At 41.2% G+C, this 23,265-nt stretch overlaps 1 protein-coding gene across 1 annotated transcript in view; it reads left to right on the forward strand.

Moving 5' to 3' along the window:
• The window catches only part of stk32a (serine/threonine kinase 32A), a 110,988-nt gene that overhangs the window by 29,378 nt on the left and 58,345 nt on the right, over positions 1-23,265 (forward strand). Inside the window, exon 5 of the mRNA XM_079565994.1 lies at positions 16,472-16,645. Within this exon, the coding sequence (XP_079422120.1) occupies positions 16,472-16,645 (174 nt within the window). The remainder of the gene's footprint in view (positions 1-16,471; positions 16,646-23,265) is intronic.

Raw genomic sequence — 23,265 nt, forward strand, 5'->3', positions numbered from 1 at the left:
TTCTGAACTGACTGTTGTTTGTTTGTTTCAGTCTGGTTAAAACAAAGTCTGATTTGAATCATTAGATTTGTGAAGGCAAATGGACTAGAGAGCGAAACGAAACCAGGAAGTGCCTGATGCTGCACGTGTATGAGACAGTCCGAAATGAAAACAAACGGCATAAACAATGATTAAATAGGGACCAATGATTCACAACCGGACGTGGCGTAAGTAGATGATGGAAGAGGGAAGAAGAACATGCTAAAAATATGATCGCAACAAGTACGTCACTGTTTCTGGTGTCTCAGCTTTAAAACACAACCAACTTCTAAGCTCTGGCTAAATGGACTCAAACACTGAAGAACATGTCTTAAAGTTTGATTAAGTTCGAAGCTAAAATGGTAAATGTGATTATGTAATACCTTTCAGCACTTGTTTAACTTAATTTAACAATAACATTTTCATTTAGCAATCAAAGAAAGGAACGAAGTGCAAGGAAACAATCAGAAACAAAGGAACGAAGGGCAAGGTAACAAAAATAAAGAAACAACCGCAAAATAAAGAAACAACAGCAAAAGAATGTACTACAACACTCACAATATCTTTATCCAGTCAATTACAGTACATGACACCAAATCAGCTATTTTACTCATCCAGTAATAAACGGAAACAAGTAGATACAAAACACAGCAACAGCTTTTTCATTTCTTGTACAATGTCTAGAACAACGCAATAAACAACAGGTGATCATTAACATATTTCTTTTCAAATTGTTGCCAGTGCCAAACATTAGTACATTACTAAAATCACTATTGTAAAGCCAAAAGGTACAATAATATCCATGTTGTACTCGATGATCTAGCTACTTCCCAGTTGTCATTATCATCCTCAGTATACATACACTATTTTAATAATTAATTTGTATACAATTTTCGCTTTTTCTTTTCTTTCTTCATGTACAGAGTATAGTGTATAGTGTAGGCCCTACAGAGTGCCATGCATTAAAAGCCAGGATGTAGAGCGAGCCAGTTGAAGAGGGCAGTAGCTCCCCATCAACAAACCCCCACCCAGCTGATTTTGTTGATTATGTTCCTATGCTGTGCGGTGCATTAAAAGACAAGGTTTCTGAGCCCGCTGGGAGGGTCGCTCTCAACAGATCCATGGCTCGCCTACCCTAATTCTCAATTGAAATTTTGAGCAATAGAATGACAACACTCTTCCCAAATTAATCGAATGTATTGATCCTGCTGCTCCCCCTAGTGATGACTTGTTTCATCTTCACTATATTTTCAAGGCTCTTTAGTTTGTATTTATATTTGAACAGATTGATGTTTGGACAACGTTTCATCTCCATCTCCAGTTTATTCCACACTTTTACACCATTAACTGTTGGACTAAAACTGTTCAAGGATGTGCTATGTTTCTAAAGTACGTTCTTGGAACCTTCTTTGTATTTGGCTTGGCAACAATTTGTATCTTGCTCTGTATAACATCCGTACTGTTTGGAACTCAACAATGTCACAAAACTTCATAATTTGTTTTTTTTTAAAATAATGAGCTTGTGTGGTCCAAAAACCCAACTTTATGAATTACTTGGACAGCTCTTTTTTGCAGTATTACTATTGGTTTTACTGTGTCTTAACGCAACATCGTCCCATTTTTCCCCTTTCACCATTTTTTTATTCTTATTTTCATTCTATTCTAAATAATGGAGCTGGCCCTTAACCCCCTGAATGCTACAGGGAGGGTGTATATCTTCCCTCACTTTGTCCATCCGTGAATATAACCCCAAGTGTCTTGTTCACTGTTTCCCTGACATTTCTTTGGCTTATTCCGGCAGTAGCACTTCGACTGGTGGGGGTGAAATACATTATTAACGACGTCAAATCAAACCGAGTCCACTTGACTATCAGACGTGATGGTATGTGAGTGTGTCTTGTGATCCTTATTACCATCGCCTGGCTCTGACTCAACGGCCACAGACATGTATCCACGGAGTGAGAAAGTAACCTGCCCCAGAGCGTCTGTCTGTATTCACATTAACTGCACATTGTGGGCATTGTTGATGAGGCAAAGTCACAAAGGAGAATTTATGAATAGAGGACCGTGCTGGGGTGTGATGGATGCGGGGAGCGCAGCCTGTGTAATATGTTCTGGCAGCACATTTGTGTAGGAGCACCGTGCTGAAGGCAAACAATAAAACGCTCGTATTTCTCCTTTATGCAATGCGTTTCGCCGACTTATTCATGCCAGTTTTATGCCCGGGAATTGTTAAGGACTGCAGAAGCGTCATGGTGGGTCGGACTTGGCGGCGTGGCCATAAATCAATGTCTGGAGTGATTATTTTCACGGTAAATTACAAATGAAGTTTTGCGTGCGACAAGTTCTGCATTGTAATTTCCAATCATGTTTAAAACTCGCTCAGCCCTAGTGCCTAAAATCACAAATATGAAGTCATGTGTAAGAAATGTTTTCAACTTTTAAACCAGGGGTATGTTCAAAGCAGTTACCATACTTTTTATATGGTTTTGAATGGGATGAGAAAACATGTTTGACTCCTATCTTAAAACATCTTACATAATGCAATAAAATTTCTGGAATTGTCTGAAACAGCAAAACATGACTTTTAAAATCTTGCTTTTTGCCTTGAGGCTCTACTGTAAAAAGCTCTGATGCAACTTCTTTTCTATATATTGCAAGTTACAGAAAAAGGAGACTAAAGAAGTGATCTTTGAAGGAGCATTATGGGATCTTGGTAATGCATTTGAGTGCGTGTGCAAAGTTAAGCCATCACTCACATCCTATTCATCTCTGTGGTAAACCTGTTTGATATTGAAGAGCAAGACATGAATGCTCCTTTGACACAAAGGATTCTTTTCAAAATGATGCTAAGTGCTTCCCCTCTGAATAGCTTTACGTAACTCCCATCACAGTTTTGCTGTTATCGCATTTGTATACGAGGGGGGGGTGACAAAAGCAATGTTGAACAAGGTCTATTCGAGGACAATTCTTCAAATAAGTTACACTCACTGTGAGGTTTTTGTAGGGATGTCCCGATCCGATCACGTGATCGGAAATCGGGCCCGATCACGTGGCTACAGACTCGATCGAAATCGGACAACACCTCCCGATCAGGACTCGGATATTTATGCGTGTCCATTCTCGTTGCTTTTGATCAGATTTCGAGCTACCGCAAACCACTTTCTGTCCTCTCCCCCTGGCCCAGCGCCTCTGTCACTCACTCCACCTGCTGCGTCAAACCACTCGCTCCATCGCTCAGTCCGTGTCCCCCCTTCGTCTGAGAAATCCCCAAATCCACACAAGTGCCAGCGCAGGAGAACAATAACAACATCTCCGATAACCCGTGCAGAGTTTACTGTAGGCTAAGCGAGGAGAGAGGAGTGAGAACGGACGGGAAGACAGGGCGCGGAGAGAGCGGTAAGAAGTAACAGCTGTTTTTATCATTATTGCACCGCTACATGTGATTAAACCATGCCTACTCAGACCCGCACTGAGCAGAGAAACGCATTTCTGTGGAGATGTTAAAAAGTCCGTGGACAGAGACGAGAGCGCGGCCCGCTGCGCTCTCGAGGGGAAACTTCGTCTCTATAACCTGATAACCACCGCCTCCTCTCTTCGCTTATCCCCGCGCTACGTTCAGGAGGTGAATTGAGGAAGAAGCACTTGTTGTCACTCCTGGTTGTCTTAAACCTTTAGTAAAACACACGCACCCTGTACACGCCCACAGTAGGTGACCCGCGCTCAAGCCACGGTGAACGGCGCGCGTGCACAGCTCGGTGGACGGTGCACTGCGCCCGCGGACCTCGTCCCCGTCCTGGTTTTCAGGCTGGGAAATGTGGTCACCCTATATCAGGGGTGTCCAAACTTTTTTTCCAGTGGGGCCGCATACTGAAGCGTACACAGGGTGAAGGGCCATAGATCGGTGGTTAGTGCCGCAAAACCTTTGACTAGCAGAGGTTTAAATTGTGCCCCACGCCTTTATTTCTGCCCAAAACCTTCATGCCAGCTCTGTCTCACAGTAAAAGGTTAGTTGTTTGGTTAGAATTGTGTGGAATTATTACATTTCAAATAAAAAGGACTATCTCTGATGATGTGTCCCGATTCAGCCGCATTTGGCCCCCGGGCCACACTTTGGACACCCCTGCCCTATATCTACTTATTAAAGAGACTGTAATCAGGTTAACATGGCACATTTAGCTTTTGGCCAAATATATTGTGTTATTTAACTGTTTGGCCACATTACCGCTGTGTTTTTTCTGTGCTGCCAGACAGTTTTTAACATTGCAGTGCATAAGAAATGTATTGCCCAAGTTTTGTTTTCATTGCCAATCAACAAACACATTTAATAATGAATGGGATTTTAGATCACCCTCTCTGTGTAAAACTATATTACACTGTAAAGACTAATAGGCTTGCTTACTTGAGAAAAAACGGACAAAGCAGAGTTACTCCCTATATCCAAAACCATGAATGAAAACAAGTGGAATAATATAGTTTTTTTTCTTAATTTTGAAAACAATGTATTAGGTATCGGATCGGGACTCGGTATCGGGCAATTCTCAAAATCAAATGACTCGGACTCGGACTCGCAAAAAAACCTGATTGGGACATCCCAAGTTTTTAGTCCCTTCTGTTCAGCCAAATGTATGAACCTTTTACCCAATCACTGGTGCTCTCTCAAATCTGGTATAGTTCATAACAAACTTTGGAGCTTTGGAGTTTGGTACTTTGCCTGTTGGTTTGGCAGAAGGTGGCACTGTATCATTCTTCTGTGATATTTATTACTACCACTGAGATTAGGAATCTCATTTCCTGGGGAGCCCTGGGCCCAGAGGGGCATCTACGTCTTGGATTTTTATTTGTAATGTAACATTCTTCCACTCTCTTACTCTTATCTTTTGGTTATAAAATGAGTCATACTCCATTTATTAAAAAAATAATAATAATCAAATTGTGAACTTAAAATCGAAAATCCGGATCGAGGAGGAATCCGGGGAAGACTCACAGCTAAGCCACACATGCCTTCTATCCGTAATATTGTTCCAGCTAATGGACGTTCACTGGAGAATAAAACAGATTAACTGCTAAAATTTTCCCAGAAGATGTTGAAAAACTGTTGTGGAGCGGAGGGAGCTGCCCAGGAGGAAGAGGAAGGAGGAGGTGGAGCTGACCAGTGCAGGACACCACGCTTTGAAACAGGGACGAACCCAGGAGGCGCTGCACCGTTTCAGAGGAGCACATACTTACTTACTTACTTACTTACTATGCCAGGATACCTATGTAAACAAAGTCTAAGTTTACTGATTGACTACAATTGCACCAAAACTGGGACAAAACAATTACTCGACCACCATTAAGCCCAGATACTGTGTTATCCATGAGTGTTGGTTGACAATAGACGGAGTAGGTACTTCCCAGTAGTGGCTGTAAGCAATAGTATGCTGTGCAGTGTGTGGGATCCACTAGCGCTGTGTACAAACCTGCGCACAATGCATTATAACCTCCAACGCTGCAGGCATCACTAAACAGCAAAGAAGCTCGTCAGCACGCCGGGCATTTGGCTCCACGTCAAGGTGACTGCATAAATAAAATCAGATTGCTAAGAAGAACAGTGTTTATGCCTTGAACAAAAGTGTGCCAAATTCAGATACAACCGGTCTGACTCTGCACAAATTGAATACGGTTGAAGACATGGAGCAGTGGTGGTATATTTTCTTGTCTTAGTCAGTTCTTCATTAGCTCTGGCTCTGCCTCTTCACCCGACTTATAGCAGTGAGTGTCTGTGCTTTTGAAGTCATGTGGCATCTGTCTACTTCGTGTGAGAGCAGAGTAGGAAGTGTGTCTGGCTCATCAGTGTAATTGCAGCGGCGTGGGCTGAACAACATGTGCTGATTAGCTGTTTTATTAGCGCAATTTATCGCTCTGCCCTTCTACTTCAATATAGTATGTATGTCAATGGGCTAAGAGCTATTGACGTATTGAGTAAATGTTGGTTTAAATAAGCTGCATTATTGGCAAATCCTGTTCAAAAGGCTGGGTATGCAGGCCATGACAAAATGTTTTTTTAAAAAATCTTAGCCAAGTCTTCATAGCCCACATCCAGAGACACAAATGCTGCGTCCGAAATGGTCAGATTGCTAAGAGCTCTTACGCCAAACCGGATGTGCGTCAGCGTCCGCCATGATAAGATGCTTCCAAATTGGTCTGTCAGTTAGGAAGTAGTTAGGAAAAGGAGCCTTGATGCTAACTATCATGGCCACTTTAGCATAGGGACCTCTGATGCTAACTAACCGGTGATTAGGAGCTATGTGCCATCCCACAAGCCACTGCGCCAAACTCCCCCACCCCCTCGCCCCCACCCTCAGTGATTCATGCGCAACCACTGTTGATTGACAGGAGCATATTTAATAATAAAAATAATAATAATTAAATTAGATTCTGCACAAGCCAAACTTTATAAAAGTGATAAATCCATGTTGTCGTCCCCACAGCTCAGTCACATGTCAGTGTTAAAGAGTAAACTCAGGAAACAGATTAAATGCTTTTGTTTTCATTTAGTAGAAACTTAAGCCACATGGATCATTTGCTGCTGTAGCTTTAAGAAACAGCTGTTGAAATAAAATAACACTAAAGGGAAATGTATGGATCATTTGGATTTATTTTTCTCCTTAAATGTCTTTGTTTGGACACTATGTTGTTGTTGGGCACTGTACAGCAGGGGGCGACATGCACTTTTGTTTGGCCTGCACTCCACCAATAACTTTAAAGAAGAAGAAAAACAGCTGTTGATGATGTCACTTCCCTTTCCCCTGTTTAAGGATGGACGGATTGTGCAAATGCTACTGAAGCTCTAGTTCACTAACTGCATAGAGATCCAACAGTTGACCCCATGAAAGGTTAAGGAGTTAGTTGCTAGTGTTAGTGCTTAGAGGCTACAATTTGATGGTTTCGGACGCAGCCAAAGTGATTAACAGGTACATTTTTCACCCATGAAGAAAACTGTTTAAAGGGATATTTCAAGATTTTTGACATATGGCCTTATTTCCTAGTTATCCAGAGTGTTGTTGATTTCTGGAGATACATTAAATTCATGCAGTCGTTATATTTGAAGAGTTTAGTGGTGCTAGGCTAGTGATAGGCTAGCGCATGTCTATGGTAACTAGTAGCCTGCATTAAAAACCTCTTCAAAATCATGGGGTAGTCCTCCAAACGTTGCCATATCTGAGTTGTAGAAAGCTCCTTTGTGAATTCCACGTGTAGTAATGCCCGCCGCAAACTACTGTAGATCCGGTAACCTAGCAGATCACTCCGTCGCTGTGTAGCTTACAACCAGGAAGCAGATGCTGCTTTTGAATGCAAAATGGTTATATTTCAGAAAATTTTCAGTCAACACAGACATTTATATCTGTAGTCTGGTGCTATAAGTGATTTGCCTCAGGTGCACTGTGCTCGGGTCAGACTGTTTCTAATGCAGGCTACTAGTTACCATAGACTTGCACTAGCCTAGCACCACTAAACTCTTCTGCATTAGAGAAAATGCACTTGGTTAAGGTGGGGGTTAAGAGGTTCAAATCATTTGGGAAGAGGACATACTTTGGGAGCAGTATTTGCTGCCGCTTGGGTCAAGCAGACCGCAAATCCATTAAATATTTAGTTTTGAGTATTTGTAGTATGAGTGACTCACAAATACAGTGAGAATTCGGCTCGCAGTCAAGGTTAGACAATTACGACTTGCCTGCCAAATAGTAATGAATAATACCTATAGTCTTTATTTTTCTCGTGACACGATCAATTTCACTCTACTTCTATTACCAGGGGGGGGGAAAATCTAATTTAAAATGACAAACAACTGCTTGAATTTCAATCCAGAGGTTACTTAGGGCTCTCAAACTTTGCATCCAACGCCCAATCAATCAAAGCTCTGTCAATCAAAAACTATGTAATAAAGATCCAGCTTTTTGAACATATTTTGAAAACGTTGGTTGCTATGAACAAATTAAGATCTAACTCCGCAAGCCGACCTACCACTTGTCAATAAAAACATTTGGACCGCAACAAATATTAACCGAGCTATGAACCAAACCATATGAAATGTGCGTCACAGGTTGACAAAAAGTAGTTGTGGCCAAAGTGCATTGTGACTGACCTTGAAAATATGTTTTGCTTCCACTGGTCTATGTCCCGTTTTACAGCTCTAATAGCTCAAAGTCTTCAAGGCAGTGCCAACATTTTCTTTAGGATTTTGCCTCCTTAACCCTCTTCTGTTGAAACCGCATTTGTGTAGTTTATGTCCATTATTACCTTCAGAGTTACCGCTCCAGGCTCTTCGGGAGGACACGGTGTTACTATTGAAAGGAGGAGCTTCCCTGTGGTTCGTTCCCAAAGACGTCCATTAACGGAGAGTGGCCCTGGGCGCCGTGGGCCTCTAAAAGCATGCGATTCACTCCCGTCAAACCGGCTGCTTCGGGGGTTTGAGTGGTCACATTGAAATACATGTGAGGCAGGGAAAAAGCACAGAGGAGCCGTAAAAAGACTGGGGCACAAAGGACGACAAGAGGGACAAGACACTGATGAGAAAGTGGGGCAGGGAGAAAGGAATTTGAAGCCTTGAAGTCATTTTCTTTTATTGTTTTCATTGCTAGCGTTACAAACATACGTGTCAAATTGTTGCATTCGATTAGAATATGTATGAAAGGACTGTAGGATTATTCACAATCGAATGACAATTTAAATAGTTACAGTTTGTAGATCGCAAAAACTGCAAATATTAGGTGACATCATAACGTCTTCTGGAAACATCATAATGTCTTCAAACATTATTATGCTCCTATGTCTTTAAGAGCTCTTAAAACACTGCCAGACCCCAAAAAATAAATTAAAAATCACCTCCTGGATTAAACTGTTTTGACTTGGGGTCACTGCAGTTGGTCATGTCTAGGTTCAGCAACAGCATGTGCCCATATTGAGAATCTTTGGGATGTGCTGGAGAAGGCTATATGCACAGTGATCACACTCTCCCATCATCAATGTAAGTTCTTGGTGAAAAAGAATGCAACACTGGATCTTTTGACATTGCAGAGGCAATGTCAACCAAACATCAGAGAGTGGTTTTCTTTTTGCAGTGACTTTTTTTGGGGTCAAGCAGTGTATATAGGGTCGATTGAGACCTTTCGGTGTATTTCCCGTATCTAGGTTCCTCCAGGTGCTCTAATTTCCCCTGAAATGTCCACGAAAAACATGTACAATAGGGTTCCAGCTGGGGCCAGGACCCACAAAGAGTCCAAAATCACAGTAGGGCTTATATATATTTTTTTTTAAAGAAAGAGCCAGGCTTTTATAGAAGCAGTGCAAATGAGGTCCAAGGCTACATAGGAACGCTGTTTACCAAGTGTCTTTTGGAGTCGCCCCAGGCCACCAGGGGGTGGTATTGCAGCAATGTCAGCTCCCCGGAAGGACCAAAGAGAAACGCTTTCCTCGCCCATTGATTTAGACCTAATATGTTCTGTAATGCCTGTGATCCTGGTATCAATGTATTTGTCCATGTCAGTTTCAAATGTTAATTCTTATGGATGCATTATGAACAGGCAAAGCTCCGACTGCTGAAGTCATTGTTCATTTATGAATATACTGGAGAAATGTGTTTCAATACTCAGTGCAAAAATAATTATCATGGATTTTGTATAAACTTTTGCAAGCGATATCCTCTCTTGTGGCAACATCCTATTTACAAACTTCCGTAATGTACCGGTGCCTCTTGTCTGTTTTTCCCCAACTCACTTATATTTCACCGCATTAAAGAAACATGAAAGTCTTGTTGAGCAGAGCAGCAGCTGGTAATGGAGGCACAGTGTCTCTGAGAGCCACAGCTGCTCTATAATAATGAGCAGGTGGGAACGGCTGGGAGTGTCTTTTATGGACCATTCTGTTTGTACACAACAAATGTCTCTCATACGTTGATCATCAATGAGTAATGAGAGCAATTATTATTCCATACATGCATGTGCACATGAATCTGGTAATCATTAATCTGTGCTTTGTGACTGTCTGTGCTATGTGACTGTCTGACAAAATATATACAACACCTTCTTCACTTCACTTTTCTGACTGGGAGGCTCTGTATTTCATGCTTTCAAGTTTAAAGTATAGTTTAAACAATATTTGAAAACATGAGTGCTATGTTGGCCAGTTGAAAGAGCTTTTAGGTCCGGTGCAACATTTGTTAATTTTATTTTGGGAGATTTCTTTAAAAGGCAAGGTATGTTTATTCGTAGAGCACAGAATGTATACACACGGCAATTCAAAGTGTTTCACATTTACATAAAATTACAAGAAGGCAGATAAAATCAATCCATAAAACATCAACATACAAATGTTTTCAGTAAAAGCAAAGAGTGCAGTTGTCATATGCTCGACTAAAAAGAACTGTTTTCAGCCTGGATTTGAACGTTGTCAGAGTTGGGGCCCGGGACCCATCTCTACATGGGAGAACATGCAAACTCCACTCAGTCAGAATAGCCAATTGTAATAAACATACACAAAGGAATAAACAAACACAAACCAAACAAAATAATAGTTTAATGCACATTTTAGTAGAAGGAGGGGTACACCTGATTCCAGCAAATTATTGCACCAACTGCGGATCATTGTTGCAGTATGAGTCTAATACTGACTATACTATAGCCTTCAGTCCTCTTAATAGTAACCTGGCAGCTAAATGCCCTCCTGTGATTAACAACTCAACGTTAAGCATTTGTAATTCACTCTGACAGCAATGGCAGGAGACCAGAGGGGACTTCATTCAGATTCAGCTCCAGTGTGCCCAGGTCAGACAGTGCAGTGACAGCACAGGGTGCTTGTAATAAGTGCTTGTTGTCAAAGGGGAGAAATTTATGGCCTAACTAAGAATAGAACAGCGTGGAGGTATAACGCTGAAACAGCATGAAATAAAAAGCTCAATTAGCTGCAGGTCAAGGTGTCCCCAAGCGGTCATAGCATTGACTTATAGCCCAAAGTGTAAACATGCCGCAACTTTTTAACCAGAGAAATGGACCAGGGAGGAGACATGGATATAGATATAGATATATTGATATAGAACGGTGTGTCAACAGTTTAAGTGTGAATGTTGCCTCCATGTCTCCTGATGACACAAGAGGGAGCACATCCAGATTAAAAAGGACTGGGCCTAAAATCGAACCCTGGGGCACACCTCATATGATTTTTATGGGCCTTAGATGAGCACGAGCATTTGTGTCTGTGAGGTAGGATGTTAAACCATTTGTAAACAGAAGAGAGGCCAAAGGGATTTAGACATAAATGAGTGTGGCCTGTATTGAAAAAAGGTAGTTTAGATCCAGTAGAACCAACGCTGGAAGTACAGATAGCTAAAATATTTCAGAGAACAGCACTAGTGCATGAGTGAATTGCCTTCAAATTATCTCTCACTGCAACAATTTAAAATAGACAACTCTGCTAATTTACTGATTAGAACCAAAAATTTGCTTTAGATTTTAGTACTTTCAGTGAAGCCTATGCTCTATCGTAGGTTTTCTCTGGGTATTCTGATTTGCTATACCTCAACCTATATCATTTCCAGTATAGGCCAATCCTAGCTTGGTAGTCCTGCATTGTAATCACAGGACAATTTGTGTGTGGTTGCGAGCCTTTTGACCAGTCTCTTGTCAGGCCTAATCACTTGAGCTGGCCCTGCTTGTTGTGAGGTCAGACCAAACTACAGCTGCTTTCAGTTCTCTTGATGGAATCACCTTAGGAGGAGAAAGACGAGTCAGTCCGACACAAGGCCATTTTCTCCTCCGTTACACTTTTCCCCTCCACGTTTTCACATTGGACCTCAATGTGAAGCACGATATTGATCTGCAGCGCCCGCCACGTGCTGGACTTTACAACCAAAGCTCTCGGACGAGTGGTGGGAATTTACCCTTTAAGGCAAGAATGCACCAAGAGAGCACAGACATTATGAAGAATATTATGCAATGCAAAGAAATGGGTTTGACCTTTCCACGTGTAGTTCTGTTTGAATTATTGATTGTCATTGCAGATAGAAGATAAATGTTTAAAATACAATGAGACCTGAATCTTCCAGGTCTATTTTAAAAGCCTCAGCCCTATTAAAATGCATAATGGAATCTAGTTAGCTGTATTGTCTTTGGGGTCACTACACTTTGAGACAAATAATGTGCCTCCTTTAAGTTGTTATTTGTATTTTAGTGTGAATTGTTCTTGGTTTTATGCCTGATGTCTCACCTTATACAATTCTACTTATAGCCCCGCCTTATTTGCAGGATAAAAGTGGATGAGAGTGGTGGGTTTAGGGGAAGTCATAGTAAAACATAAGCTTCTGCATCAGCCTATTACTTGTGGGGACAGTTTCACGACTGTAATTCAATTCCATCAGCTTTATTGTCAATTTTACTACATGTAAATGCAGAGTATATAGACGTTGTTTCTCCCACTCCATTGATGTAAAAGGACAATAGTTAAATGAGTAATATCAAATACATGGACACAGGGGCTGCAAAGGGAGGAAGGGTTGGGATGATGGATGAAGCCTTCCTTCAATTTGTTGGACCTGTCACTGATGGAGACTCCGGAGTGTTCTCCCTGAGACTGAAAAGACTGTACTGTTGCAGGAAATTTCTAGATCATTGTTGAGCCAGAAATTCAACAGCGTAACACAGTCCACTTAGAAGAGCATCATGCAGCTTGATCCAAAGAGCAAGAAGGCCTCTACGATGGCCTTTATGGTGTGTGGATAAGGCCATCCTTGGTAATGAAGCTGTAAAAAGATGGTGATAGATGCAAAAATGTATCAATAAATCAATGGATGCTCATAGTGTTGGGTAGTAACTGCTCATACAGCTACAAAAGTGTCTTTGAAGGAGAACTTGTTATCTCTGTTGGTCTTCAATGGCTTAGATCTGTTCTCATATCTGTGTGGAGCATATCTGTGTGGAGCTTAGTTTATCATCCCAATCCCTGTGTCTGCATCGAGAACAAGAGCTGATTATCCTGAAGTTTACCTTGAATCCTATATAGCTTCTGTTGTCAATTTGAGCAAGAAACAGACAGTGACTTTCTGGAGTGCATGGTTACAGAGCGATCAGTGTGAGTGTCTTAAACATTTGTGACAGCAGCCATTTTGATCCTTTACCGTCAGCTTAAGTAACTCGGGCTCAGAGTATTTACTCTGTGTTTATGTGCGGAAACAGAGGGATGGAGATGAACTGAGAGGCTGCAGAAAGAGGTTAAGACAAAAGGAAGCTAAGCAGCAGTTATTAGGAGATTAATAGTGAGGGTAAAATGGCATTAGTCCAGGAAATTGCCTGCACGGAGAGCTGCTTCAAGCAACAGCAAAGTACAGTATACAGGGGTTTTCTTTCCAAGATTACAGCAAAGTAAAAGCATTTTCATAATCTGTAAACTGCAGTTTGAGGTATTTTGCCTACAGAACTGCAAATATTTTATATTAGCGAATGGAATGGAAAAGAAATGAAGGAAAATAAAGAGACTGTAGTACTGATTTAGCAAAACCAATTCCGTAGTTATTTGAGTATTAAAACCAATCCAAAACAGGGAAAAGAACCTTTCTTTTCATTTCACTCAGCTGCCCAGACTTTTCCATTTACTTTTGTCCATCGACACAAAGCCCAGCTTTGAGTTCAACTACCTTGACATATCTGCCGCTTCTGTGCTTCGCTGAATGCCTTTAGTTTGACGTCTTTTGGTGCGTCGACTTTGTAAAATGCCCACACATTTCACAGATAGTGTTTCCACAGCCGCGTGGAACCGGTGACAATCACAAGTCGAGTGGCCTCAGCATTATCCGAGCCTCACAGACTGTTTGGAGTCAGCTCAATCAATCCCCCTCCGGCCACCGCACAACAGAGCAGGACCTCCTCCACGTCACTGCTAGCACCGAGAAGGAAGTGACCAAGGTGGCTAAACGGCTTCCTCCACTATTACCTGCACTCGGACCGGTTTTTCATCGATTGCGCTAATGCAGGAGGTCCCGGTCAAGGCAACGCTCTTCTGACGCGCTCCACTTCCAAATCAATGGAAGCTTAAAAGAGACCGGATAGATTGGTTTTGCAAGCTCTTGAAACAGAACGCTTTGGTATTTCACTGGAGGAACCAACACAAAATGGGATGGTTGCATGGTAGAAATAGTGAACTGAACATGGAACACAGAAACCTAGCCTCTTTTCACTTCACATTTCAAACCATTAAACAAAAGCGCATATTCGATCACGGTAAAACGACTGTGGCAAGTTTCGGAAAGTTAGCCGCGCGTCTATTGTTTATTTTTTGTCGCGTTAATGGGTTTTCTGCGCGGAGGGAGACTAATTAGCTTATCGTTGGAAGGGAGCTGGAAAGTGCTCCCTGTGGGACGCTCAGCATGTTAAATCAATGAGAATTTGTGCAACTGCTTCACAAATGGCCCACAGTGGTCTGAGATAATGCAGACTCGGGGTGCCGGCCTTGAGTGATGGAGAGGCAGATGGACGGGGGCCCAAACTGCACTGCCCCGAATGCACAAGTAGATGAAGCTCAAGCGGGCGACTATAGACCAAGCCGTTCCAGCCAATACCAGCTTCACACCAACAACTGTGACCTCACCAGCATCATTTCGTGACAAGTGGACGAGGATTAAAGAAAATTGGATTGATGCCATCTTGTGTTTCCATTGGAGCTTGTGTGATAAAAGCACCGCCGCGCTTTTGTTCGACATGGACAAAATCACCAGCACTCAACGCTGAAAATGTACACTTCAAGGTGACATTTTTGCGGGCATTTTGATACTTCTGCTGCCAGCCAAGAGCGTTGCCCGGCCAAAATTTACACTGGACATAAGTGATATTCAATAGCTGTACTGGATTGGAAGGACACTCTTTGCTAGTTCAGTGAAGGAAAAAAAAAAAAAGTGAAGCTGAAAATGCAGCAGTGGTTCAGTAGTGGTTTAAGCAGTTGAATATTGTTACACAATCATTTGGACAGCAGTACATGCTCATATGCTAACTCCATGCAGCGATGCAAAGCAGCGTGGGTAATCTGCAGTGATCAGTAATTTAATCATGAGGGATTATTTCTCACCTGCTGTTTTATAGAGGACCTAATAGGCAATGTTTATTACTTAATAGGGAGAAAATATCGGATTGGAGCGTAATACTTTTTCTGCAACACCAAGTATTGCAATACTTTCAGTACTAGTGTTCGGAGGCATTTTTATCATGTACTTTGTGTCAATGCACGTGGAGACATGACTTTGTACACATTATAAGGTAAACGTATTACTCAGAATTACTTACTGTATTGCAATACGTATCGGATTGGCCCCTGAGTATCGTGATATGGATTTTGATCGTGATTGATTGATTGATTGATTGATTGATTGATTGATTGATTGATTGATTGATTGTTCAATTTCTTTCCAAGAAGGATATTTGTCTTGGGCTCATTGCCCACAGATGCCACGCATACAGTAAAACCATTCATATAAAACAATTAGTAACAGTTAGTCAGTTACAACCAGTACATAGCAATAATCCAATACAGTTTGTCTCAGTTATGAAGACCTCGTCACCTGCTCTTTATCCTTCTGTTTGTTTAAAAGAGACACAGAGTTCGGGGGGAATGAGAGCTTGTATCTGTTGCTCTTAAAACAGTGTGCTCTGGACCGTCAACCGTCGAATTTCATATTCTACTTAACTTGACCTTCATCAAACTTGGATGGAGACGTTTGATGAAGGTCAGAGTGATCGAAACGTTCCTGCAATAAAAGCCAAGTAAAAGAATGAGACAGTGTGCGGGAGCTTTTTTTCAAGTTAAGCAGCCTAATCTATTCTTCTACACACCTGTCGCCTTATCGGGTGTGCAGAGCTTCTACTTATCAAGAATTTTATATTCACCATTCAGAAAATGTGACAGATGGCAAAAAGTGTATCGTCCCAGCCCTACTTACTATATCAATGTGGAAAATGTGGCCGTCTCCATGCTACTTTTACCTCTACAGTAAAGCAAATTTACTTTACTATAAGTAAGTATGTACTTTAGTAGAGTTTTGAGGATCTGCACTTTACAAGAGTGGTATTTTTGTTGAGAAAGTGTGATGCATACTCCCAAAAGTATGCCAGTCACTCACAACGAGGAAGAAGGTTTGTCCTTGTTGTCTCTTTTCCTGACAACCCTCACCCAAAATGTGTGAATGAATGAATGAATAAATGTTTCCTGTATAGCACATTGAGCCCCCATTTTTTTTTTCTACCATATTTTCTTAGTCCTGATAGTTTAATAGTATCCATACATTTCTTCCACTTGTCCATTGCCAGGTCGTGGGGGCAGCCACTCAAACCCCTCCACCACATTAAGGTGGCGGAGCCAGGAGGGGAGTTTAATAGTACACTAAAGAAACTAGACAAACGCCCCCACTCTAACCCGCCTGTCCTCTCCTGTGCAGGTACTCGTTCCAGGACGAGGAGGACATGTTCATGGTGGTGGACCTGCTGTTGGGTGGAGACCTGAGGTACCACCTGCAGCAGAATGTGCACTTCTCCGAGAGCACCATCAAACTCTACGTCTGCGAGTTGGCCCTGGCTCTGGGATACTTGCGCTCCAAGAGGATCATCCACAGGTAAGAAGTGGTAACTCAAGTATACATGCTCCGACTGCTTGGCTCTGGTTTTTCCATTATGATACATCTAAAATAGAACAAACATTCAAAGTTAGTAATTAACCGCTAATCTAAGTGTTGACCATGGTGAGGCACTAACCAGGCCCAAACCTGCTTAGCTTCTAAGATTGGATGTTTGAACTGGTTTAAAGACATGTCAAAGGCAGAGAACACATTTCCTTAAGGGTGCAACAAAGTCTTCAAGCCCAAAAACCTGTCTTATTTATTGGGAAGACAGGTTTAAAGACGACGTAAAAAAAAGACCATAATAATACACGGACGATCGTGTGATTCAGTGCACTAATCATCAGAATAAGGGTTTAAGGGTTTACATAGGGTTTACATACCTTTTCTACCTCACCTTTCTGCATTTCCTTTGTTTAAACCATCACTTTGAGTATTTGTTTTTCTGACATCTCCTTGGCTGTCCACTTGAATAATATTTCTCGATAAGTCGGCTCAGCTTCGGCCCGAAAGGTCAACCCACGCTGACGCGAAGGCCACACCTGACACATCGCTTTAGCGTGACAGTGGACAACGGGAAACGCAAAGTATCTGCCTGTGCTGCTCAGCAGACTCCTCATTCAATTTGTACAATGCAGGGGAATGCGTTTTATGCAGAAAATTGTGCAAAGTCAAAGCGTCTCGCAGCCAAGAATGATGTGGCTAAGGACCAGGTTTATCATTTTAAGTTGTTGATCTGAGCTACGAGTGATCCTATTAGTGTTATTCTGATTGCCAGTAAAAATGTGCTGACATACAGTGAACAGCGCTTCACAGGACTGCATGATGTGGAGGTTTATTGGCAGAATGTACTATTTTGTAATATCGTAATGACATGTACCACTTATGTTTAAATGATTCTGTGAAATTGCATTATTGTTCGCAACATCCTCAATCCTTGACAAGCCCAGTCATTATGAGGAAGAGTTTTCTTTTGATTGATATACTAAGGTTGATTAGTCTTTCAACCCTCTCTTTTACAATATATTAGGGCAGTGTTTTTCAACCACTGTGCCGTGGCACACTAGTGTGCCGTGAGATATTGTCTGGTGCCTTGGGAAATTATCCAATCTCACCTAGTTGTTATTTTTTTTTAAGACAAATGCATTATTATCCACAAATAATGTACCGTTTTCAAGTGTCTGTGCTGTCTAGTGATCGGCAGAGTAACCATATTATACTCTTCCATATCAGGCAGTTAATTTCTTTGAGACAAGAGAATTAGTGATGTATTGAGGCATTGTGGCTAGTGAGACTCTACAGTGTGTTCCTAGCCAAGACACTTTGATGAGAACATTTTCTGCTGGTGGTGTGCCTCGTGATTATTTCAATGAAAAAAATGTGCCTTGGCTCAACAAAGGTTGAAAAACACTGTATTAGGGACATTATGTTATGGTTAATCACCAGAGGATGTATGTACAGAAATATGCTCTAAAATGAGGAGTTGTAGTCAGAGTAAGATCAATAGCTCTCTTGCTGTGCATCTTTATAATGACAGGGTTTCTGCGGGGCATTAAAAGTCATTAACGTAACTGTGCCAAAATCAAGGCCTTGATTATTGTCATTAAAAAGCATTAAATGATGATTCCAAGATGACATAAAGCTACCTTTCTTTGAGATTGAAAACAATTATTGTCTCAAACACATTTAGCTGCAGTTTTGACTGAAACACGTTTTGTTTTTGCTCCAAAGTTATGTGTTTCTTTTGAATATGCACTGATTTTTTTTTTCTTTTTTCTGTTTATTTGTGGCATTTAAAGCAGTACTAAGTAACGTGTTTACCTTAATAAATCCTCTCCGTCGTCCCTGTGGGGGTAATACAAGTGTTTATGGGATGCTTGGAGGGTCTTTCATGTCCCCCTGGTGTCTCTGGCCAGAAAACCACGTTTGCAACTTGACTGCCACCGGACCGGAGCCACCAATACACACTAATGGAATCACAAAGAAGAAGCTAACATGCTAACGGGCAAAGCTAACTGCGGGCTAACGTCACTTCAAACAGTATTTACAGCCTAGTTTGAGTGAAAAAAAATATTTCCATTGTATAATTGGATGTACAATATCCCTCTCTCCCTTCGCCTTTCTTGTCAGCGTAGTATTTACTCTCCAAGACAATAATAAGTTAAAAAATCGTAACTTGCTACGACACCTGCAGTTGCGCTTATAGCCTCTAGGGGCAAGAGTTACTTAGTACTGCTTTAAAGTTTCCCTCAGAATTCTTTCCCAGTCTGTACATTGCAGCGCTTTTATTTTCCGCAACTCCGGGGTTAGGTGAGGGGTGTGTTGGGGGGGTGAAGCAGAGGAGGTGTGAAGCTCGTCTTTGCTTCGGCGGGACAAAGTTAACCTCGCTGTTTCGAAGGTGCCACATCTAGTGATGCAAACAAATGCAACCATTCCGGGGTCGGCAAAGTGGAATGTCCGAGGGCAGCTTGAAAGGAGACGACTGATGCTTTGTTCAGCTGACAAAAGCGCCCAGTTTGGTCTTTGTATGAGACGTATTATCGTGTTAAATAAAAACCTTTTCTTGAATTATGATCAATTATGATGAGTTCATCTTATCGCCACATTAGCACAATCCATTCACCCACATTCTGTCACTTTGAGCTGCATCTCAGTCTTGGCGCTGCAGTTCTTAACTTCGGCTTAACTCCCTCCTCCTCTTCCCCGGTCCCTGGGAGATAATCATAGAGGGCCCTTCCTGCGCGGTGACTAATTGGCCACGTCACAGCAATGGAAAACGCAAATTTATCAAAAACCCACAAGACAGATTAGGCCATTTAACTTAACGAACACCACTTGCTCTTGTCCGCGCTCCAAACCCTCCACCGACTCCTCGATCGGGTCGACAAGCATTTAACAATGCGCGTTAATGCTTTTTTGGTTATTCATTGACCTTCACAAAGTTAACCCATTGTATCTGATCCAAAAAAGGGCAGGTCTAACTAAGGAAATCAATGAGTTTCAGCCACACAACGTTCTCCTCATGTGGATGACATTTGAGAGACTTGGTCAAAAGATTTAATAATGGAAATGGGAACATGTCGCTGACGTCAAAGAAGAAAACAGCAAAGGCAGGGAAGGAAAGAAAGAGGCAATAACATGGTCGTCCGGGAAATACAGAAAGGCAAGTCTCTTTTATCAGGACGTATCGCTGAACATGCAGCACTGTAATTGTAATCTAATTGTAATGATCTCGTTTTTTGCTTAGTTGTGTTAAACCGGATAGAGATTTTTTTTTTATTTCCGCCAGGCGACATATTATTTTCTATTTTAGAGTTAAAAAGTGGAAGGTTTTTCCAGGTGGTGAAGATACTTGTTCCGATCAAACGAGAACCTCCTCCTTCAGCATTCATTAGCTTCACCTGGGAAGTGAAGCAAGCAACTCTCGGCTCATCTCCATGTAAATTTAAAATGACACTTTCCTCTTGACTTGTGGATTAACAGGTTTGATTTTCAAAGATTGTGTCTGTGTGTGGTTAGATTTGAGCAAAGACAGTTTCTTGAACGTTACTTTATGAAGCCTGCAGGAATTTGATGATAATGATGAAATGTGTACGACGTAGTCTGGTCCGACAAGTTTATTATTTGTATTTATTAATTGCAGAAAAACATTTTGCTTTGTCTATAGTGATGGAAGTGGAAATGTGCTGATATTATTTCTTAACCTACATTCTCTTCTCAAATCGCTCACCCTTTATAGGTTTTTCTGAATTAAAAATTCAATCGAGAAAAGGGGTCAGTCTGCTTCCATTGCGTCATCACTGTGGTATTTATAAGTCTGCTTCCTGTTGTTTGCGTCAGTGAGTGCCCATTACTGTAATTATGTGATTATAGCCAATTTCCCCTTTTAAATTTGGCTTTCTCTGTCCTACTCCGGCACTCCCCAGAAAACAAACGGTACTGCGAGCACACAAAGTTTATTTTTGATGCTGTGACAGATGGGCTAAATTGGTTCAAAAAGACAACCCTAAGTAACACATGTAACATTTGGTCTTAAGCGTACCGTGGAATTAAATTAGCTTCCACTTCGCGTCAAAGCACACGCTCTCAGGCGTCGGTGCGTCCCATATTTTCCACTGAAAGCCTCTTCTGGGACGACCAAAGCGGCTGTTGTCTGCCCCTACACATTCCCAAGAGCGCGGCCATATTTACAGCAAAGGAACAGCCCAAAATTTTTTTAAATAACTGTTTGCTTTGGTTGTTTCTTCTTCTATACTCTGTCTGTATTTCCTCTTATTGTTGCGTACTAAACAGTGTTAATTTCGTCAACTAAAATATTTAGTCTTAATTTTAGTCAAAGTGATATTTTTGACGACTAAAATTGGACTAAAACTAAATTAAACGTTTTTCATGAGACTAAAACTATGACTAAAATGTCCAGATATTTTAGTCGACTAAAATAAGACTAAACAAAAATGAAAAGGAGAGACTAAAATCATCCAAACTTCTATTGAGCGTCTGAAAGAGCCTCAGATCATGTAAATTCACTGCCAAAGGATCAGCTCTGAGCTTTGTTCATGTGGAGCAGCTCCATGAAGCAGAGGAACAAGATTAAATATGATTATAATGAATATTATAAATGCAAAGTCTAAATTAAATTTCTTAAATTTAGTCGACTAAATTGACATGCAATTTTAGTCGACTAAAACTAGACTAAAATTGAAAAGATTTTTTTGACTAAATCTCGACTAAAATTACATTACATTTTAGTCAAAAGACTAAGACTAAAACTAAATTAAAATATGTTGTCAAAATTAACACTGGTACTAAATAGATCTGAGAGGTTTTTCTTGGATTTTTTAAGCCATGACTGGACCTTGATGAGTGCAGAATGGTGTTCTACACTCATCAATTTGTTAGCATGCCGTTAGCTAAAGAGGTTGGTTGTATCTTGCTTGTATAATAATTAGAGGTTGAGCAAAAAGGGTTTTTCTATAAGGCCGATTTAGAAGCCGATTATTTTGGATTTTTATTGGCCAATGTCAATATGCTCGGCCGTTATATTTGATGTCTGGTCTATAATCCTGTAAAAACATAAATACTTGGGCACTCCAGCAGTAACCTATTTTATTTCATTACTTTAGGTGATTCAATAGTTTCTGTCCCAGCTTTGATTAGTTGCCATTAGCATTAGCATACTGTTTCTAGCCGCGGCATTTTGCGCGGTGATCTAAAATACAATTGCGGAGGTTTAAACTAACTCAGCAATTTCTGTGTTGCAAAATCACAGCATGTCCATATTGACTGAGGTTTAGTGAAACTTGTATTTAACAAACTTGTACCAATTTTCATTGTGATCTCTGTTCCCCTGAGGCCTAGGAAGTTGTGGGAGTACTGACTTTGCTCTTTTCAATGCAAAAAACGTGATCAGCTAGATCAGCCAATAGCCGATATTGCAAAATCCGGCCGATTTATCGGTCAACCTCTACTAATAGTATGAATTATTCCTCCTGCTGCCAGTGGAGGGCGCTCCTAGCAACATACAAGGTCCCGAAAAGAGCTGTCTTTACACCATCAAGTGTATCTTCTGTGTGCCCACATTAATATGATGAAATGTGGGAAATTGACACTGAAGTGCCCAATATGGGGTATAGTATAAGTCAAAATTACAAATCATAATGTCTGCATCTAAACAAGTCAGAACTATAACTCGATACAAGGCAGTCATTTTTTTGCAGGCTTTTTCTGTACCAAAGGGCAGAAAGTATTATTAGACTAACACAACAATGCGATGTCAGGGGCGATGCTGCCGGTTGCCATGTCCAAGAATAAACAGATGGGAAAAGTGCATGTGACCTTGATCCATGGAGAGGGTCTGCTGAAGTTGTTGGCAGAATCATTGCGATGTTTGACTGAACCATTGCAACACAGTTTGTGCCTTTAATTAAATCTAGACAAAAAGTTTAAGCAATGGTTGTTATTTTTTTCATCAACAGCTTTAGATCATAGCAGCGTTTATGCATCGTTTTTGAGAGCCTCTTACTGTGTCGTATCCAGTCAGGTTTGCACTTTGTTTGTTCCTGCGTCTCCCTGGGGGATTTTGAATTATTCACGGCCGAGCGAGTCTCAATTAGGAGCATCTTCAGAGACAGAGCTGTGCCCCTAAACAAGTGGAAACAGTAACGGCAGCAGGTGATAGACACGCCATGAACTTCCCGTGTGCAACTGTGCGTTACTGTGGCATCGACAGCACTTTGGTCTTTGGGCCAATCCTCCCGGGCATAAACAACACAGAGCAGTAATGGAAACTCTCATGTCTGCATTTTTAACTGGTCAATACATTTCCATTTAAGACGGCCTTTAGAGGTGCATGACCTTACACAGTCTCCGGTTAAGGATAATCTTTCAAAACTGGTTAGCTATAAAAGCTTTGTTGTGTTAAGATGAACGTAAATCATTCTATTTTTGTTTTTTGTGCTCATAGATAGGCCCAAAAGAGTCATTATTGCAGAGAAAAGTGGATAGACAAAATTCGTAAACAAGAAAAAGTGAACGATACAGCAACAGCAGTGGCATGTGCTCAATTTCAATTTCTTTACTAAAGCCAGGGTCAGATCCACGGGTGTAGTATTCACACT

Source organism: Gobius niger (assembly GCF_951799975.1).
Source record: "Gobius niger genome assembly, chromosome: 11".
In the NCBI taxonomy this organism is placed as follows: domain Eukaryota; kingdom Metazoa; phylum Chordata; class Actinopteri; order Gobiiformes; family Gobiidae; genus Gobius; species Gobius niger.